This window comes from Rhizoctonia solani, chromosome 8 (assembly GCF_016906535.1).
Source record: "Rhizoctonia solani chromosome 8, complete sequence".
In the NCBI taxonomy this organism is placed as follows: Eukaryota; Fungi; Basidiomycota; class Agaricomycetes; order Cantharellales; family Ceratobasidiaceae; genus Rhizoctonia; species Rhizoctonia solani.
In genome coordinates, this window is record NC_057377.1 from 420,850 (window position 1) to 441,543 (window position 20,694).

The following is a 20,694-nucleotide window of genomic DNA, read 5'->3' on the forward strand; positions in this document are numbered from 1 at the left end:
ATATATGTGGCCTGTCGCTTGCGTTTTGCCACACTTGATCATTCCAGCCCAAATCTACTATGTCTACCGAAATCGCACATAACTTGCTAGCAAACGAGTACACTTATACACCACCGAAATTACCAACTCATCTAGCCAGCACATATGTTCTGAAACCAATCGTGGGACACCCAAGTGACGAACAAATCAAGGCGATCCATGCCTCGATAAGGGCCGTTAGCGCTGAAGCACAAAGTGACCTAATAATAGCAATTGATTCTTCTTTAGAATTAACAATCCAATACAGTTCCTCATCTTCATGACCCCGAGCTATTGCTACAGCTATCTCAGCATCTTTTCAATGTTCAAATGGGTACGCATTTTCCAACTTGTGATCTGTTGCCCCGAGAACTCATTCCTGGTTCAATAGCAATCTATCGTAAAAGCTATCCTCTAAACTTATTCCCGGCGGTAGGCTCAGTTCAAAGCAGCTCTCTGCCGACAACATTAAACTTAATGCATATTAGGATAACGTATATACACCTCCTTCCTTGCCCGCACATATTTCCGCCAAGCTCGAGCCCGTAGTTGGAGTGCCTTCCAATGAACAACCGAAAGCCGCTCAAAATGCGATTCGAATCTCAGAGAGTCTGGGAATCAGTGCGTTTGCCTAACTAATGCTGAGTACTATATGCCAATTATGATTGATTTTAGGCCCATTGTTCGATTCCGACTTGAATATGCAACTATCTCAGCATTTATTCAATCTACACTTTGGTTCGTTGAAACCTTCCCAGCCGGTCTTCGACTGATTTTTGCTCTGGGGACATGTAGCACGGTACCTTCAAGACTCATCACTCGGTCAATTTACTTCTAAACCTCAAGGGGTGTCGGGAATTGAGCCGGTTCAGACGCATTCGTCTCACCATCAAAATACTACCGATTCTCAGACAGAAGATTTGAGAGCCACACTATCTCAACCCGATCCAACTAGCCACATTGAGAATAATCATACACAACCCTCTGCACTGGGTGAAGATATAAAACCGGAAAGCTGTACCTCTTCAGGAATCATACAACTTGTGGGAGTCATGAACGGTATTGCGGAATTAATGAGGGAGTCTAAGGGGGTACTAGAAAATATAAATCGTGTACTCATAGCCATACAGAGGAATCAGTTTATGGTGAGTATAATATATCACCAACCTGTATTATAGGGTGGTCATAGTTCAGCAGGTTGGGACGCGCAATGAAACCCACATTGTGCACATGAATCCTGTGAACGACCAGGGTGTGACAGCAGTGGTGAGCAAGGACAAGAATAATGTGATAAACTAATATCCCAATATGAATTGGTTTGTTTTCGTAGGAATGTGGCCTGCCTAGACTACGCTTCACCTTTTATCGAAGCGTATACTTGGCCTTCTTAGTCGATTCCAATGTGCTTGCTGGGTATCTCAGGTTCTTTGGTATAGGTGATCATCTCATCCAAGGGGACGAGAGCCCACAACTAAAGAACTGTACCGAGGGAGAGCAAGCCTGGAGCTTGATACGCCAATATATTGGCTTGATGTAACAAAGAAACAATTGTATAATGCAATGTAAGATGATAAACATATAGCTACACTCAATTGGGCTCAGCTCATAGCCCGATTTTGCAGCAGGTAAATAGGGTACCCCTATTGCCTGAGCTCTTAGATCCATGGCACTCATCGTATATAGAATCATGAAAAAGTCAGCATGGACGCGGCAGTGGTTATTTAGTGATTTTTGAGAATTTTATGTGGGCACTTCCCCTTCGAGTGCGGAGATTCGGTTATAGTCTGGATTTTAGCTGGCACTTGGCAAGTCACGACTCACGCATAGATACAATATCATCCCATTATCATGGGTCATTTACAGATTGTCCACTCTAGTCTGATAGAACACTATTAGAGCCACAAGATGCAACAATCTCGCAGCATCTGTGACCAAAACCCGGACTCATGGATCACACTGCTAACCACTTATGAATCGTTCTTGCCCTGAATCTGTTCTCATGTGCTGCGGGTTCTAAAACCCCTCATGCTCACATATTAATTTTCGAGGCTAAATTTATCAAAAATCATAGTGCGCATATTCATAGCCTGCTATATGTTACATCTCAGAACACGAAAAGGGTAGTGACTGGCCACCATCCCCTGATCAATATTAACTGACGCTAATTCAATCGCCAGCGTTCACCCACACACCAACATTTCGAGACTTGACCAATATGCGCATATGCATATACGGTTCGACGCTGATTGGGTCTCCTGCTACTTTTAATTACCCCCCTTTCTCTCCCACCACTTGACTGCTCCCCCCTTCTTTTAGGTCACTATCTTCCTTTACTGTCTTCGTTATCACCCTCTCCGTTCCCGTCTCCAGCCTCGCCTCAACCCCGATTTCTACTTGTTTCCTCGTCTCCGTCTCCGGCTGAATTGTCGACTGGGTCTGTACGCCTGTCTCGGCCCTTGCATTCCCCTCACCCTTCTCCACCTTTGAATCGTGTCTGGTATCTTTCTTTGGGTCGGTTTGAAATTCCACTGCCGCAAGTTCATGCCCTGCTGCCTGCCACTGCGCCTTCTTTCCCATCCCATCCCCAGCTATATCCTTCTCCTTTTGATCGAGTCCTCCTGGGTTTTTGTCCTCGACCTTTGTCTCAGGTTTCTCTCTCACTCCCTCCAAGCCTTTATCAGAATTCTCTGCAGCCTGGTGGGAGTTGGTGGGGTCTCTGCCGGCTTTTAGCATTTCTATGTCTTTTTGGAGTTTAAGAATTGTTTGCTCCATGTCTGGGATTGATTGAGTTACCCCGGACAATTTGCTCACTGGGCTCTGCGTCGCGTCAAGTTGGGCAATTTGGTTTTCATACCGTTCTATTGTGGCAGAAATTCGTCTGTTGGCCATATTCAACTGCGATTTTCGGCTCTTATTCCTGTAGTTACGCATGTCTCCAGGGTGTTCCTGGTATGACACCACCTTTCAGTCAAGTACATAACTTCTAATCTATATAAATATACATACCTGGCGGGAGCTATGTATATCATACCGAAGTTTACGGAATTGGGATCTGAAGTTATCGTAGAGATATTCTACTGCTTGCTGGATTTCAGGCTTGTTCTGGAAATCAGGCTCAGGTTCCGACCGTTTACTCGTTGGATCATGTTGGTGATTGAAGTATGCGTCGATCCCATCCCGAGCCTCGGGGTCAGACCCAAAGAAAGCGCTGGGTGGCCGTGGACCCGTGGGACTATCGGAACCAATCCTATCGGTCCCGAGCACTTTCGCGGCGTGGGTACTCGGTCTTCCTTCAGACGGGCACATGACTACCCAAAGCACCTCAAGTATTGGCACCTCAGATCGCAAGCGCGAGTTGTATGACGAAATCATGTCAATTAGGACGATTACGGGATCCAGTGGTATAGGTCTATCAAAGCTGTGTCGATATGGCGCCGGGGGTGGGCGTTCGGTTGTGAAGTACAGGCAATGGGAAATGGATGATGATAAGGCCAAGTCCCCAAAAAAATGTTTGAAACTTAGTAGTCGCTTGTATTTTGTTGCATGGCGTCCAATGTTGCGCTTGACCACATTTGACTTCAAGACCAAGTCTCCAGGCAGAGGAGTCCGGGGGTCTTTGAAGTGAAATCGTATCTCTTGATTGCGTCCGGATGTGAAAAGCTCAACAGATTCGATCAAGATATCGTTGGTAGGTTCTACCGAGGGCCTACTATCGAAGTGTTCCGGGGTACTTTTGGTATTCGTTTTAAAGTCTACCCAAGCTTCTCTCAGGACGCCGAGGGGAAATTCCTCTTGAAGTCCCATCTGATGGAACGGACGGACGGAGATAGTCGGAGAGGAAGACAATATCCCTTCAAAAGGGTTAAGCATATCAGCCATGAAGTTGGATTGAGGCTTGGAGGGCGATCGATCATTGTATGGTTTCTCGGGGCTGCTAATAGTGGGGGTGTCACATACGATTAAAACAGAAGAGGGACGCTCGCGATCGGAAGAAACGCGAGAATCAGAAATCTGGGATGAATTTTGAGGTATGAGAGAGTCAGACCCGGTGCTAGCAATGTATTCCCTAGACGGTGCGTCCACAGGAACCTCCATCCCGGGAGTAGGTTGGGACATGAGAATTTGTTAGGGTGCTGGGTTGTACTGCAGACGATGACGGTTGCAGTATGCATCGCGCCAGAACATAATCAAATATTGCACTTGGGGGGATTACATGTATTTTATGTACTCACATGTCAGATCAGACTGGCTGATGTGAGTTATCGGTCGCAGTATTCAATGGAACGATATCTAAGGTACAGCTAACCGTCGTCGGATGAGGCCTGTTATAAATCGAATAGAATCGACACTAGGCGTGCTGAGATTCTTTGAGCCACGAGGCCCGGTGGCAGATCTAGAGCGTCTACAAAGGTTTGCCGTGCTCTACAGGGACCCGAAACCCCCCGGAGTCCTCCGCGAGTACTCCGGAGCACCCCACAAGTACTTCGGAGCATCACATTTGATGCTCCAAAGTGCTGGCTCACCTTTACGAATGAGTAAGCGCTTCAGAGTTTTTCGGGTCCCGTAGAGCCCCTTCGCCGCGAGGCCAGAATTTCACAATACGTTTATAAAGTTCTTGATATGCATGGAGAAGGCGCGGACGTTCATGGACCTTATGGTGCGAATATGGTCCTAGGGAATGAAGTCGTCTGCTTCTGTCATAGGGTGTGGCTGTAAAGTGTTGCGTCTGAAATATGTGTTTGTAACATGTGTTCGCAACGACGCGTTACTGATATCGATATGTTATCAACACAGCCCAACCACTCTGCAAAATCTTCAGGAGTTCACAAGCGCTCGTCATGTGCTTCATCAAAGACTCCTCCCCTTCTCCCCTGTCGAGCATCTCACAACATATACCTCGCGCGATTAGGATATCCTCGGCAGGCTATTTATGAGACGCGTAATCGTTAGAACTATCTCTTGGGTCATGTTCTCATAGTACTCTATGCTCGTGTGCTCTCGAGTGGCTCAAGTGTCACAAACTACCGGTTTATCATCCGCTGCTATAACACTCTCTTTCATCTCCTCATCGCGTTGCCCCATTAATTGTTGCGCTTCAGACGTCTGGGGAGGGGGTCCCCTGCTCTTGTTGCCCTCGGGTCCCTGTTATCCGTTTGATTTAATTTAGGCTGGGAATACAATAGCTTTTTGCTTTATACAACTTTAATTAATACAGTCAGTATCAGCCTTGATCCGGAGTGCAGTATTAATCTGTACATTCCTACTATTTGGAACGGACTAGTATACGTATTTACTGAATACCGCCTGGTGTCGGCAAGCCATAACCCCTGTGACTTAGGGCCGCATGCAATTCTTCCTCCCAATATTGCCGGGTATTCTAATTTACCTCAAATGTGAATTATTCAACTACAATATACAGCTGGGACTCACTTCCAATCGTGACTCCAACCAGTTAATTGTATAGTCTTCGAACTCGGCCATTATGAATTCGGCTGTTTTTTCCCTTTCTTTTTCGTCCGTTGTGGTACGGTAGTATATATCTAACCCGATTGCCTTGAATATGCGATATGCACCTTTCCGAACCTTATGGTCATCGTAAGTCTTGTAGCCGTCTGGGTTTCGTGACTTGAGGTAGTCGTTGATTAGCCCGGCAAACCAATAGCAATTCTTTTTCAATAAACTGTAGCTAGGGTGATCCTGAGAAGCGTGACAAGCAAAGGCAACAAGCTCATATAGTTTGAGCTTGTCTTCCTCTTTTGTGGTCTCGAAGTGATTCTCTGCTAGGAGGATACAATTTCCGTATCCGCAATCTTGTAGTAACTGCTGTTTGTCCCCGTTATAAGATACTCTAACCTGGTCCTCGGCAAGCACTTTTGAGGACGCTATTATGGTGCGTGAAATAAACGTAGGCGATGATCGCGCCAAGGGATTGGCAGTACGATCGAGTATCATATAGTTCTTCACGCCAACATTGGCATCTTCCACTTCAACAATGATGAACTCGTGTTGGGATCCCGTTCTCATTTTACGGTATTCAGTTTTCGTGACGTTAATGAAAACTAAATGAGGAGGGAGGGTCTCGAAGAGTAGATCTAATAACCCCTGAACTTTCCACGGTGTATATGTCGGAACTGATCCCCTCCATGTTCTCCTAGGGTTGACGCCGGTAGGAGCGTTAGGCCATAGTCCATCAGGGAAGACCTGTGAGAGGGACCGTCTATGTCGCGACGGACGGGGACGTATCCCCGCTTTTCGGGAAGCAACCTCTAGATCTGCTGGATATTTCGGTTAGCTTATGTAGCATCTTCCTTTATTGACTTACAAGTTAGCGCATTTGGTGTATGGTGTTCGCTAGTACTAAGCGATGTATTCATGATTAACGAGCTCCAAGTTATGGGAGAGAGATGTGTAGTTGTTGCGCGCAAACTTGGTAGCATATAAAGGCGACGAAGTCGTGGAGTCCCATATCTCAGGATGGAGTCTCGCATCACCCTGGGCAACAGTTCGATAGGTATCTTGTGTGTCGGGAGCTGCCATACCGTGAACACGTGTAAAGGGAGCAACACTGCGTTGAAAACGCGTGGAATATTCGTGTTGAGAAGTTCCAGACTGTTGGTTCGTGTGAGTTTGTCCCAAAATCATAGCAGCTGCTACTTGGTTTATTCTTATTCTAGTCATCTCTCGTTGCAATACTGAAGTTGCTGGAAATTCAGAGACTACAGCACCTCAGCCAGCTTTATCGCCACGGGCGCAATGTTGCGCTTGAAATTGGCATTACACTGTGGGTCACAATAGTTATCATACATGAGCAAAATCTGAAACTTATTGAGCCGCACCTGTTAATTGAAATAACATCTATGGTAACTCCAGGAACAAAAATCGGTTTGCCTGACTCCGACGATTGTTATGATCCACAGGTCAGCGGTAACGTATGACCATTCCTCAATCTTGGAATGTGGAATCCTGAGTTGTTAAATGTAATCAGAGTTAAGGGAGAGAGAGGCTATCCTCTTCCTTTTCAGGCTTCCGTCCCCTATGGAACACTTCCTTTTGTTTGTCAACCAGCCATCCTGGGAAAACCTGGGGTATAATTGAGGCTAGGATTGTGCAATGGTATAATTATATGCAATTACACCGTTACACCAGTATAATCATCCGCAATTGTGCCATTCCACAACCCCTAGCTTTAATTACGGCCACTGCGCCCAATCGCGAACACGGGGTTTTGCTGAGCAGACAGCCATATACCCTCTGATAAGAGTATGACACTTTTAATTTGCTATACGTATCGCAAGGTATACAACTCGAAATCTCCAGGTATATGTAGTCGCACCAGTGGGAGATTGTTCATGATTGATAGTTTTTGCTGAGAAATCATAATTAATTAATGGCATCTAGCTATTGTAATGTTTAATCATAACCAAATAAGAGCCAAGGGTCACCCAAAACATATAGCAAAAAAGAAAAGGGAAAAACGAGGGGAAAAGTCCAAGTGAGAGTTGATAGATATCATATCCAAATGAGGATCAAGCAACCATCGGTCGACTCTTAGGTGCGAGCCCCGTGCCAGGCTCATCATCTTCGCTCTCATTCGCAACTTCACTTTCGTCTTCGCTGCTATCACCACCCGCACCCGGCCTGGCGCTAGGGCTAACAACGACCTTGGTGCTTTTTCCTGGCTTCAGGTCAAGGAGTCCTCCTCCTAACCCAAGGGGAGTTTGTGGGCGCCCATTACCTAGCACTGAACGCCCATTCCAACTTCGACTTATCTGAGCCTGTCCTCCCACTCCACCGAATTCATCAGGGCTAGTAACCCCCAGGTTCAAACTGTTGCGAGGACTTTGGCCGCTCGAGTGACCAAAAGTACCAGAAATCGGACGGGAATTTCGGTTGGATGTAGAACCCACGCCAGTGTCAAAGCCAAGCGAAGGACCGGAATTGAGGCTCAGGCCATTCAGTGACAAACGCGATATGGCTTCGGCGCCAGCACTTCCCGTCCGGGGGCGAGCAAACACTGCCGAGATTGGACGTGCGTTCGGGTTGGCACTGTGGGATGGAAACGGGAAACCATCTACCGGTGGGGTTCCTGGGATCGGCAAAGGGGACGGGGAGTTGGGGCTAAGGTGTGCTTGAGAATTGTAACGCGGTCGCGCGCTGGGCACAGTTATAGGTGAGGGCAATCCATTGGGACTCGCAGCTTTAGGCGGGTAAGGAAGAGGCGAAGGCAGTGGCCCTCCAATAGTGGCAGTATTCAGGGGGATCGAGTTTGGGTCAACCATGGCTATCATTGCCCCAAGTGCAAGCCAGGCATCGTTTCCGGCATTACCAAGGGTGCAGCGCGGAGCCCGCGACTGAGCAGCTAACAGACGGGCGAGAGGAGCAGCTGGTGGTAATTGTGGTCCAAATATCCCATGCCTTAAGGACGCCACAGCTGTATCGACGATCAACATATTGTGGAGGAGTTCTGTTCAAATATTTTTCGTTAGTCATCTATACAAGAAAGTGTGAAGGATATAGTCGGCGGTACAGAAATGTCTGGAGTGCATCCGAGTAGTACTTACTTATTTTCAGCTCGGCCAATCGCTCAAGGTCTCCAGATATGTTGTGGCCAACGAGAACAAGTGAGTTGGCTACAGACTCGGAATCAGGCGTAGCCAGGGAACTGATGACCGAATTAATAACATCGGGAAGCTTCGACTTTCCAACTACATGGGTATCGCCAAATGCGTACTAATAATACGTGCAGATTAGTATTTGGTTGGTTTTGTCCTATAACTGGTGAGTTACCTCCCATGGATGGGTGGGCCTCAGTTTGTTGCGGACTTTATCAGCATACTCAGCTACGACAAAGTGGCCTTTCCTATATGACACGATAAGGTCACAATATTTTGACAACTGTAATGCAATCACCTAAAGTTTTCTTCTTTCGGTGGCCAACTTCCAACGGCATTGATATGGGCGCAGCGCACGGCCGCATATCCCCATTCCAAGGGCAATAGACTTTTCTCGGACCAAACAAAGCGAATCGAAAGCCAATTTTTCTCGCGCGAATGCCAAAGTTTGTCAATTACTAAAGGGAAGACATCAAGTTAGAACAGAACTATCAAGTGGTTGGACAAACGCTCACAATGCAGATCTCCGTGCTTTACTCTTGATTTAAAAGCCGAAAACTCGGCTGCGGGAAGAGTCGCGTGAACCTTTTTATAAGTAGCCATGTCTGCAATTTGTCTCAGGTGCCGCTGAGTATGTTCATATGGAATAATTTGCATGACATTGGAAATCTTAGGGAGTGTCTCGCCGAACCTGTAAGGAATTAGACCGGCGCCCCGACTATAACATCACACATACCGAGTTTTAACCATCTTTGCAAACGCACCCACACTCCCTGCTCGGGTTACAATATGGCCCTTGCCAGTGCGGCTATCGGTCACCGTGACTGTTGGCCATCCAAAAGTAAGAAAGTCATCGAAAGAGCTGAATAGGTGACCCCATGAGCGATCATACCACGGCACCGCGTGGCTTTGGAAATGGCCGATGTAAGCCGAGTAGACCTATTCGGCAATTGAGATTCAGTATACGCTCTTTAGTTAAACAGAAAGGTATGAACCAACGCTATGAAGATCCCAATCCCATCCTTGTACGTCAACCAGCTGAAAGTTGTCTTTGTGGCTCATAGAGCACTATTGGTACGTGAATATGGCGAGGAAAGCTCGCGGTAGCGGTGTGTGGTGGTAGAGAGGGGACCCTCTACTGTGGCCGAACACCCCAGAACCGAGGCCATCGTGGATGCTGACAAATCGCGTCTTGAGTGTCAGCGCTTATCGGTCGGACTAGCCTATAAACTGTAGACTGACAAACCTTGGCTCAAGCGAAAGGCATCCTGAGGCGTCGTAGCTGGGCACGCCTTCTCCAAGGGACCGCTTCATAAAGTAGACTTTATTTCATTCGAGAGTACCTAGATGCCGACATATCTTATACAGTCTTATATTTAGACCGTCAATTAATTTGGGGAGATCTTGTGCTGCTACATACCTTCCAGCCACATAGGTTTGAGAAGGGGGTCGATTGTTGATATATATCACGACATGGCGCAATAACTATCTCAAAATAATGACGTTGTGATGTTTTCAATTGGCGTAGCTCTATCCTGCCCCGTGAATTTCGCAAGCAAACAAAAAATATCACAGATTATTGACGCCAGACTTAGGATGGTCGCTGCTATTTGTTTGGGGCTGATTGGACCTAAAGCATCATAAAAGTTACCCACTATCATTGGAAATTCCTGGCGCTTGACCCCCCAACGACGATCAAGCTGAACTAGTCATTCTTTAATGGGCCTTGTACGAGCTGTCGCTCGATCCTTCGAGCGTGGAATTGGTCCACTACGACTTGCCGAAGCATGGGACAATGTGGGTCCTCCTTCGTCATTTAATAGATAGACTTTAAAATCCCCTCAGGTCGGACTTCTCCTCGGTACAATACATCCAGCTACTTGCTATTTTTAGGGCTAATGAGAGACAGAGTCACCTAAACATCGGTCTACTGGAGCCATTAAAGTGATGCTCACTATTGAGTACGTGATAATGAAATTGGACCCATTATTACTATCCCATCTGATTATCGCCCAGCCTGACTCCAGCTGTAGTCGAAGAAGCATTGAACAACGATACAGGGGTGATCGTAGCCTACCACCCGCCCATATTCTCCGGCCTCAAGTCTCTTACGCTCACCAATCCACTCCAACGATCACTACTTCGTTGTGCGGCGGAAGGAATTTCTATTTTTAGCCCACATACTGCACTGGACTCGGTTCGTGGTGGGGTGAGTTGCATCGATGCTACACTCCGACGAAGGGCTGAGAATCTCCTCGTTAGGTAAATGATACTCTTGCCGAAAGCCTCGGAATTTTGGCTCAAAGTAGTTTAATTGGTGAAGAAAAGGAAGGTGGTGCGGGTGCGGGCCGACTCATAACTCTTTCGGAACCGGTTAGCCTGGAAACCCTTTGTAAACGGGTCAAGGCGTATTGTGGGCTAAACCACTGTGAGTGGTATTATGTATTATTTTGCAATGAACGGTTAGTCTTGACTCGATTCCGCAATTTATCTAAAGTGCAACTGGGCGTGCCACCTGAGGCCGAGCCCCAGATTAGTACGATCGCCATTTGCGCCGGCTCTGGTGGCTCGCTTCTCAAGGGTGTCAAGGCTGATGCATATCTCACTGGAGAAATGTCGCACGTAAGCCTATTATTTACCCCCGTTATCGATCAGTTCTCAACTTTAGGTTAGCACGAAGTACTAGCAGCAGTCGCTCAGGGTACTTCGGTCATTCTATGTGAGTACAATGATATGTAAATGGGTATTATATGCGTGACCGTTGTTTTTCTCAGGCGGTCATTCCAATACGGAGCGGCCTTATCTTCCTACACTCCAGAAAAAACTTCAGCAGGCGTTAGACGATGACGAAGAGCTAGCTGGCGAGAGCTATGATGTTGTTATCAGTAAAGCAGACGCAGATCCTCTCAAAATTGTGTAAAGTCTGTGATTCAGCATTGTCATATTGCGACGTAATGCAAACGATTGCAGCCTCATTCACTAGCAAACCTCCTGAACTAGGAAATAGGTTGGGACCATACCTTTTATCACTCTGACCCCCTTCGTTATTTTCCCACTGGCCATCGTATCGAGAGACCATAACATATGCCCAAAACTGTTTCTAGGCGATATTTACTCGAGATTAACTTGAACCACCATACCACCCATGACTCAATTGCGATCTCATGCTTACGCGTACTTATCAGGTATATTGTCCTATGACCGATCGATCGCAATCAACGGGTTATCGCCGACCGGCCTAATTATCATGTCGCAAACACTCGTCATCCTTCGCATTCTAATCTCTCACGGCATTTAAAACCCAACGAGTGCACACAATTGTGCACCCATGTTCTCTCGACCAGTCCGTCGACTGACTCAAATATCCCGTCAAATAACTCCCTTGGCTCGGCCCATACTTGCGCCCTCTACTCCATTATCCAATTCGAGATCCCGCATACAAGAATTAGCAACCATGGTGCCACTTCCTCAAACGCAAGTACCACTATGCGGTCCACAGCTTCAATTCTGATATATCCGTCTTAGCATGAAGGCAGCTCGAGTGAACAAGCAGGGTTCCATCGAAGAGATCGAGGTTGTAGATATCCCTGTGCCGACTCCTAAGCCCGGAGAAGTTCTGGTCAAGGCGGAATGGGCAGGAGTCAACTTTAGTGAGTACTCCAAGGATTCATGCATCTGGTGTAGGGGGCCTAATGTAAGCATTTTATAGTTGATACGTACTTCCGAGGCGGCGTGTATCCGCGGGAGACCCCGTTTACGCTTGGCCAGGAGGTCTCAGGAACTATCGTTGCTCTTCCCAGTTCAGCCGATCTGTAGGTAACATAATAAAGCTGCATGATTCTCCCGCCTGATCTACTCTTACAGCCTCAGTTCGAACGACTATAAAGTTCGCGGGTTTAAAGAGGGTTTAAAAGTGGCTGCCGTGAGTTTAATTTGGACACCGGTTTCATTAATACATGACTCAATGAATTGAAAGTTGGCAAGCGGAGGATTTGCCGAATACGTCGCCGTCCCATGGAAGGATGTACAGGTTCTTCCTGAAGGCGTTGATACACGCCAAGGAGCAGTTTCTCTACTGCAAGGTTTAACGGGTATGTAGAACACAACAGATACCTTTGAAACCCAATTAACGTGTCGCCATTTCTCAACAGCCCTAACATTTGTAAAGGAGGCATATCCCGTTAAGAAAGGTGAATGGATCCTGATCCATGCAGCAGCGGGTGGTGTTGGTCTCCTTTTGGTACAGGTGAATTTCGAAATCCTAGTCTTGGGTATCCTCTCCACTAAGGCATGTTAACATTAGCTCGCCAGCCAATTCGGCGCAAATGTTATCGGTACGACATCATCGCAAGTTAAAGCGGAAATAGCAAAGAAGGCGGGAGCGAAGCATATAATCAACTACTCCGAGTCATCCGTTCCTGATGAAGTCTTGAAGCTAACAGAGGGCCGTGGTGTTGAAGCTATCTTTGATGGCGTTGGCGCCTCAACCTGGGAAGGCAACTTTACTTCGATCCGCCGCAAAGGTACAATCGCCAGTTTTGGCAATGCCAGTGGTGTTGTCCCGCCCTTTTCTGTGCTCAAGCTTGGCCCGAAGAACATCAAAGTTTGTAGACCCGTGTAAGTGAGATTTAGGTTATTTAGTACCGTGCTAATTCAGCTTATCCCTCACCAGCGTCAACAACTATATTACCGAGCCGGCTGAGTTCCATGGATACGCTACCGAGCTATTTGACCTCATCAAAAACGGGAAGCTCGAGGTCGCTGTTCATTCCGAGTATCCTTTCACTACTGAAGGAATGCGCCAAACTCATACGGACATCACCGGGCGAGGCACATCCGGTAAACTTATTGTAAAGATTGCATGATCAAGGTCTCAGTTTCGAGTAAAATATCCATCCAAATAACCTGGTGTATGCCGAACATGAATCGATTGAAATCAAAATAATAGCACGATTAGTGTTCGTAGTCTGAAATGATTACGTTTAATGTACGATTGGGTATGCGAATAAGTTTTCGAGGGAACGGTACTTTTTATTTCGTTTTGCAGCTTCCAAACCCAAGACAATGCAGTAAGCTGACGGACCAGGTATGAATCTCAGAACGACCACAAACCCTGCTTCATCTCGCATGAATCTGGCATCAACACCCTCCACACTCGAGGACAGAACTCGCCATTTGTTCAAGCAATAAAGGAAACACTTAAAGACTTAAACCCATACTCCAAACCAAAATAGTTCGCAACTTGAAAGCTGGGGACTGATATAAAAAAAAGTCATTAAACTGTACTAATACATGCAACATCGTCAAATGGTATATATATGCAGAAAAAAATCCTCGATCGATCATACCAAATAATCCACAACCGATTCTATAATCCGTCCAGATAAAAAGAAAGCACAACCACAGCGCACAGCCCAACCCATCCATACGTCCACTCGGGTCGTTCTGCGGAATTTATAGGAACAAACGACGACCCCGGATCGGGAGTAACTGTCACGGTAACAGTTCCCGGTGGTGTTGTTCCCAAGGTGCTCGTGGTAAACCGAGTTATGGACGTGGGCGTTGATAGGGTGTTGTTGGCAGTTGGTGTTCCCGAGGTCGTTGATGAACCGGGTGGAGATGTCGATAGTGGTGCAGATAATGTAACGGTGACTGTCTTTTGGGTGATAGTTTCGGAAGAAGACGAGGTTGTTAGTGGGGAATTGGTGATGGGGAATATAGGTGAGGTTGTTAATATCTAACAAAAGGACGTAAGCAAGAATAAAGGCGGGTAGATGACGGCTGGGACCTACTCGGGTGAGGTTTGTCGAGTCTACAAATAACAATTGGTACGTTTGTCTACCATTCAAAACGCTCGCTCAATTCGCTCAAAGGAGATATATGACGTTTGTCATACTTACGATATTGGTACGGTGGGAAGGTCGAGCTGGAATGATCCCGAGGACGAGGGAACGTTCGCAGCTAAAAATAGCATTCGAAAATTTAGTCCCCTGGCTGAACATCACTGCAAATCAAGACTCGCCAACTGCCAAAGGATTGACCACAGACAATTCGCTCGCGTCCCTCAGTAGCATCGTGAACACCTAGATGTGTTGTCTGGGCTTAATGAATGTTGGCGTTATGTGAGAATCGTGACGTACAGGTGGGTCTGATGGGCTCGTAGTCCAGCGCACCCTGACAACATATTAATCAAGGTATTAAGCAACAGCAACAGTCAAGAAGACAGTAGTGAGTACACACGTCATAAACCCAGAGTTCCTAGGCCACCCCGTCGCGTCCGGCTGAGTAATGACCAAGGCCTGCACATAGATGAACGAAAGTAATAGAATCACTAAAGTAGATATCATCGTAGAAGAAGAAGAGTTCAAGTTGGCCCGATCCAGTGAATTATAAACAGCGCTCCGACAGCGTGGATGGCAGAGTGAAGTTTCAAAGGAGAGCAGAGCCGCAAGAAAGAGAGTGTCCGAAGTGTTTGCCTGCAAGTCTTCGTTTCCCAGGCAGTCTCGAGTCCTTTGTGCCCACGTTGAGCTAATGAGTACGGCTCGAGCCAACAGCGCGCAAGTGAATGCACCAGCCAAGACGCGATAGCAGTAGTTGGCCCTATGTTCTGGTGCGATTCCAAACTAGTCGACCAGTAATACATCTGGTAGCATGGTGGTTGACAAAATGACCATCAGGGAACCTCGTGGCCGTGGCGACATAGATAATGACGTAATCACCAACCCTGGACAGGTGGAGCTGTACAGAACAATTTCGTTGGCCCCTGTTGAACTAGGAGTGGGGTCTTGGTATCAACGCGGCGCCAAGGAAAAGTTGACGCCACAGATATGGCAGAATAATTCAAGTCCCGATTAAAAACACAGTGAGCTGTATATACAATGCTCCACAAAGGTCCTAGACACTACATATAGGAAAGAGGTGGAATGAAGGGTATGAAAAGGATAACAATAGTCTCTGCCAGGCACCTTGGTAATAATTAGAGAAGCACAGCCAGCATAGCCAAGAGTCCGGCAATCACAGCTGGGGCCTGCAAACCAAGTGCACCGTTGGTTACGGGGCTGGTCGATGCAGGGGCTGCGGTCGAACTGCTCGAGGAAACGGTCGAAGTGGTGATGGTCGAAGTAGCGCTAGTCGCAGATGGAGTAGTCGCAGTCACAGACGCGGATGCAGACTGTGGAACGTCTACTACAGGGAATGTGGTGGACGACGCATAGACCTGGTTGATGTCTGAGATGTTTACAAACTCGATTACATAGGTTTGACTGTAATCGCATGTTGGTTGAGATAAATGCGGTGATCTATTTCAGACTTACACTTGTGGTACAATAGGCAGCTCAAAGGAGGCGGTTCCAGCTGCGGTTTGGACATTATTGGCTGCGGCGCATAAAATTAGCCAAGAATCCGGGGGGAATGGACCATTTACGCACCAATAGCCATTGGGTTGATTACTGAGGGAGTGTTTGTGTCGCGCAGCTGGATGGTGAAGACTGATGGGTCGCCCGATACACTGGTCCATTCCGTACTGATTGGTACAAGATCTGTGAGTAAAAGTAAAGACACCCGACATGCAGGAAACTCACGTTACAGTGCCATTTTTCCAACCACTGCTATCAGGCTTGGTGATAGTGATAGCAGAGACGGCAGAGAGAGCAGACAAGGTCAAAGCACAGATAGTGAAGCGCATGTTGCTGGTTGCAAAGGGTTCTGCGGCTTGGGAAAGAGAGCTTGTCGTTGGCAGGCGGAAAGTGAAGAGGGCTGCGGCTGCGATTTTTAGGATGAAGGGGAAGACTTTATATTTATCCGTGTTGGCGGAAGTTTGGCGCGTGATCTCATGACGTACTCCGTGTTTGTACGGCGCGAACTTCCCTTCACGTGGTCGCGCGTCCGGCAACATCCCTTGAAGCAATTTGGTATCCTGGCTAATTTTATTCCCTCCCCCTACAGCCACCTTGAGAGCCTACTCTATTACATCTTGCGCCGCTCCAAAGAAGGCGTTGGGGTGCATTTTTAGTGCCCTTATCTGCCGAATCCACAATGCCGACAAAGAGGGCTGTGGTCGAACCATTTCGTGATTCGGCTTGCATCCGGAACTGTCAAAGGGCCGAGCTCCAGAATATCCGGTCACTGCCAAGGAAATGCCATAGGGTCGAACACCATCCTTCAGGCCTCGTGGTGTGGGCGAGGGAGGTGTGGTGCTATTCACACTTTAGACGCCTTGTATTATCCATTTCTAGATATCTTTTGATACTATTAATGTTCCTAGGTCTTAACTACACTTGCTTAATTGTCTGCACAGTATTTCACGATGGTATAGGCACTCGCCCTCTATCACAGTTCGATAAAGGTATATGCCCTTGGAAGTGAAATAACGCCCGATTTAATAAGGTATATTAAGCACAACGTTTGGAGAATGTATCCCATGCACAACAGTTTGTCCAACCTAAATCCCAAGGGCTGAACTTAATCTCTTGCTCTCTCTCACTCCCGTGAGCGGTAGGTGACAAGCAGACAGCTCCGTCCATGAAAATGTGGCGTAGATACCGAATAAGAATGCTGCTCTGAGAAACAAATTTGTCAACACGTGAGAACGCCTCAGTATTAAACGTGCATAGTTGTGTTTATGAGCTATTTATAAATCCGCCTGTTCACACATGTATATATAGGGTAACTATGAAACAGGCAAAGTGACACAGCCCCCTTCAATCAGTCGTTACGACGCCATCAACACTTCCATAAGAGTTAATTAGTTTATATTTCATTTAAGCTATTTATATCCTCTCTGTTCATTCTGGTTAAATAAAAACATTGCTCCAAGTCATAGCCCATATACTTGTTGGCCATCTCAAGTTGCGACGATCCCAACTTTGTTCATAAGATTCTAAGGTATCGACTATATCTTTGCATCTTGAGGGGTTAATAACCACACATTATGGGTAATTTTGCGGTCTATACAATTGTGAAATCATCTCGACTAATTTAGTGGCCGACCAATTAAATTAATTTTGTTGTTAGCGCGGGGCGCCTCAGGCTATTCACAAGGAAACGTGACCCAAATCGCCTTAGTTCCTCTCTTCTCCTTCACCTAGGCACAACTGCGGCCAGTACTTTCTTTGAGTTGAGAACTCTTCACTACCCCTCGAGGCATTACGATTACAGACGTCACTTGAGGGCCCCCTACTAGCAAATATCTGACACCATGCTCGCCGATTAGGTATCGGTCGAACTACTTGCGTGTGGAACCGCCCCAGTCCTACGCGTGGGAGTGTTAACGCTAGAATACGACAAAATCAATAGATGAGGCTCTGCTCGGGCTTGTTTTATCTTTACAGAGCTGAGCTGGAGCGATGTTTAATTATGTGCTCCAATTCAAGTCGAGGCCGAGGGTCGTTCGGTCATGGGTATCCCGAACAATTATCGGCGATGACCTCTGACCAAAGATTCGAGCTGGCTGGACACAGCTCGTACATGCGGTGGCACTGGTCTCGTATAAAGTCACTTCGGACTATTTGTAGCCCCATCACTATCGGTCTTGTCTCACTCAAGTCAACCCAACTACCTTTTAATAATGAACTCTTTTACTGGGACAGCTGTCGACTCCAGCTCTAGCAAGTTTACCCAGACTGTGATTCCTCCAGCCAGATCAGATACCGGGACTAGTTATCCCGACTACGCACCTCCTACCTACGAGGCTGCTACTTCCCTCCCGGCTCCAAGCATTACGTCGAGATCCGAAACGCATTCATCTCCTGACGATGAACCGTCCACAGAGTCCATGTACGTATTTACGCGTATCTGTCCAGTAAAACTATATTGACTAATGACTATTCAAAGTGTAAATAGCGAACCAGATACCAAAGTGATTCAGTCCCGAGATCCGCTCGACCCGATGCCATCATGCTTCAGTCGAGATCCCCCGACAGAGGCTGCACATCAAGCACTCTCGTACCCTTTCATTGTTCATGCCAAACCGGGAAAGAAACTCTTGGACGATGCCTTTGATACCTTTAGTTCAAACATTCTAGAAAAGTACAACGTATTCGACCACGACTGGGCTCGATTGATCGAAGACATTCGAATCGCTGCTCAACTGACCAAGGGAGAAAAGGCCACTGCTAAAGTACTTCCAGTGACAAAGTACATTGGTTGTACCGGGTACTTTGTGAGTCGCGCGATCGAGAAGAAAATGAAGAGGAAGAATGCAGCCAGCGTAAATGCGCTATTGGAAGTTTGGAACGAGCAGTTTTTTAGGCCCAGACGTGAGTGTTTCATGGTTTCTTAAAGTCCGCCGGCTATATCTGACATGTACATAGGCTTGGAAATTACACTATGTCGGGGGGATTGGCGCGTCTCCAGTACTGCTGAGTGCAGCGAGATTCAGTATCCAGCTCCTGATCGACCACACGTCCAGCCTCGACAAAGAGGATGTTGTGGAACACGAGGAGCCGAGTGGCGTGCATCTGTACAAATGGATAACAAGCCGGGCGAGAGTTCCATTTGTGGACGCAGGAAAATGTGTAATGCAGGGATGAAAAGACAACAACAAGAGGGATGTTCGTCCAAGAAAGAAGGTTACCGTTTGGTCGTTATTTCTATCTAACTGCTCACAATTATTTATGTCGAGTGTCAAGTAACGTAGAACTTAATAATTTTATGCTCTCCTTTGTCGAATGTCGTGTATGAGTATGGACTGCCTAAATATGATTTGTTCTGTCCTAATTCATTTGTTCGTTGGCTCATAATACAACAAAAGTTTTCTACTTTGAACTTGTATACCAGTTTGAGTTTCGTTGGTTTTCGCGAATCATGGTAGTTCTGTACTCCGTATGTTGTCCTGGATTCGCTTTAACACGCATACGCAGTATGAATTGTACAATATTTCTGCCTGTGTTCTTGATTTCGTAAATACATGCATCGGTAGATCCACCTTCTAATCTTGTGGAACTGTGACCCTTTCGATGAAGGGGTGTGCGTCGAAGGGCACGAGATATAGATGAAACGAGTAAATTAAAGTTGAGAACTACGAAGAGCATTGAAATCTCTGCGTTACCCTTTGTATATATGTGAGCATAGGTTGGACTATTCGAATAGGGACGATGTCGACGAGGTGGTCCGATGAGAACTTGGTGACGCGAGTTCGTTATGGTACGATATACGGTGAGCGTGGCAGTCGCGTAAAAGCGACAAGCACAGGGTAGACTGAGAAGGCGGTGAGGGGAGAGAGCGGGTACGAAGTGGCAATGCATGGATAGAGTTTCGTGTAATAATATCATGGGCCTCGGTTCGTAATGGGCCGGAGCTCCCCCGAGGGATGTAATATTCTCTGGGCGAGTAGCCAGCAGCTTGCAGGCCCTTTTTTCTCTTAGTTACGAGGAGGTCCCTTGTCTCACGAAGCATAATTTTGAGGGCGGGCCGAATATACCTTAGGTTGCCTCGTCTCGGACGTAACGCTAGTTGTGGCTGTAGTTGTGGCTGCGAACTTTGTAGGCCCTGTATGGTAATTACCTTCAGTGCGTTTGCTCTACTTATGTATGCATGCGTGTACTCTTACTTGGTCTTCTTCAGAGGCTCCTGGACTCGTTCTAAGGAGTAAATCTTGGACCTTTATACGTACCTCATGAAGTTCATTCACATCTCTAGTATGAGAAAACAGACGCTTAAACTTTCCCCTTGCGTTTTCTCGCACGACGTGAGTAATATTGGGGTAGTTGTCAATCATGCACTCCCACACTATCCCAGCAAACCAGTAGCAATTTGCCCAGATGAGGTGATAGCGGTCGCGAAGGCTACATGCGGCTATGGATACCGCAGCCAGATGATAGAGCGGAAGAAAATGACCAGAGGCAAAATTTATTGTTTCAATCGTCTTGCATGGTGCCAAGTTGCAGCGTTTGAGCAATTTGTTAAGGATCCCATCGCAAGATATTCTGAATTCGTCCTGTGCAACAACGGAGGTCGATTCTTGCATACTTGGCCGCACAGTCCTATGCGGGTTGGTTTCATTTCCGAATTTGTTCCTATCCAGAATCAAGTAGTTTTTAATATAGGAGCGCCGAGTGTTTTCAAA

General features: G+C 46.9%; 7 protein-coding genes across 7 annotated transcripts; 3 read left to right on the forward strand and 4 right to left on the reverse strand.

Moving 5' to 3' along the window:
- Nucleotides 1-59: 59 nt before the first annotated feature.
- RhiXN_09594 (uncharacterized protein) lies at nt 60-1,232 on the forward strand (the record flags this gene model as incomplete). The annotated part of the gene is made up of 7 exons (XM_043329410.1): nt 60-234; nt 287-352; nt 410-450; nt 507-639; nt 694-756; nt 814-1,163; nt 1,197-1,232. 7 exons carry the CDS (start codon nt 60-62, stop codon nt 1,230-1,232), a joined length of 864 nt encoding a protein of 287 aa, XP_043182244.1.
- A 1,054-nt stretch (nt 1,233-2,286) lies between these two features.
- Nucleotides 2,287-4,134, reverse strand: RhiXN_09595 (uncharacterized protein; the record flags this gene model as incomplete). Its single annotated transcript, XM_043329411.1, has 2 exons — nt 2,287-2,964; nt 3,025-4,134. The coding sequence occupies 2 exons, from the start codon at nt 4,132-4,134 to the stop codon at nt 2,287-2,289; spliced, it is 1,788 nt and encodes a 595-aa protein (XP_043182245.1).
- Nucleotides 4,135-5,308: 1,174 nt separating this feature from the next.
- RhiXN_09596 (uncharacterized protein) lies at nt 5,309-6,555 on the reverse strand (the record flags this gene model as incomplete). Its single annotated transcript, XM_043329412.1, has 4 exons — nt 5,309-5,395; nt 5,449-6,293; nt 6,341-6,375; nt 6,446-6,555. 4 exons carry the CDS (start codon nt 6,553-6,555, stop codon nt 5,309-5,311), a joined length of 1,077 nt encoding a protein of 358 aa, XP_043182246.1.
- A 989-nt stretch (nt 6,556-7,544) lies between these two features.
- RhiXN_09597 (uncharacterized protein) lies at nt 7,545-9,692 on the reverse strand (the record flags this gene model as incomplete). Its single annotated transcript, XM_043329413.1, has 7 exons — nt 7,545-8,482; nt 8,580-8,748; nt 8,806-8,878; nt 8,929-9,088; nt 9,146-9,321; nt 9,367-9,569; nt 9,630-9,692. 7 exons carry the CDS (start codon nt 9,690-9,692, stop codon nt 7,545-7,547), a joined length of 1,782 nt encoding a protein of 593 aa, XP_043182247.1.
- Nucleotides 9,693-10,577: 885 nt separating this feature from the next.
- Nucleotides 10,578-13,495, forward strand: RhiXN_09598 (NIF3 (NGG1p interacting factor 3); the record flags this gene model as incomplete). The annotated part of the gene is made up of 13 exons (XM_043329414.1): nt 10,578-10,591; nt 10,647-10,839; nt 10,893-11,058; nt 11,128-11,252; nt 11,304-11,349; nt 11,405-11,546; nt 12,156-12,280; nt 12,340-12,442; nt 12,495-12,552; nt 12,607-12,721; nt 12,782-12,876; nt 12,934-13,247; nt 13,303-13,495. 13 exons carry the CDS (start codon nt 10,578-10,580, stop codon nt 13,493-13,495), a joined length of 1,689 nt encoding a protein of 562 aa, XP_043182248.1.
- A 503-nt stretch (nt 13,496-13,998) lies between these two features.
- RhiXN_09599 (GPI-anchored small secreted protein) lies at nt 13,999-16,524 on the reverse strand (the record flags this gene model as incomplete). Its single annotated transcript, XM_043329415.1, has 10 exons — nt 13,999-14,367; nt 14,423-14,468; nt 14,531-14,591; nt 14,657-14,726; nt 14,771-14,804; nt 14,871-15,253; nt 15,619-15,892; nt 15,944-16,004; nt 16,058-16,152; nt 16,211-16,524. 10 exons carry the CDS (start codon nt 16,522-16,524, stop codon nt 13,999-14,001), a joined length of 1,707 nt encoding a protein of 568 aa, XP_043182249.1.
- A 1,671-nt stretch (nt 16,525-18,195) lies between these two features.
- Nucleotides 18,196-19,227, forward strand: RhiXN_09600 (uncharacterized protein; the record flags this gene model as incomplete). The annotated part of the gene is made up of 3 exons (XM_043329416.1): nt 18,196-18,404; nt 18,471-18,886; nt 18,941-19,227. The coding sequence occupies 3 exons, from the start codon at nt 18,196-18,198 to the stop codon at nt 19,225-19,227; spliced, it is 912 nt and encodes a 303-aa protein (XP_043182250.1).
- Between the last annotated feature and the right edge of the window lie 1,467 nt (nt 19,228-20,694).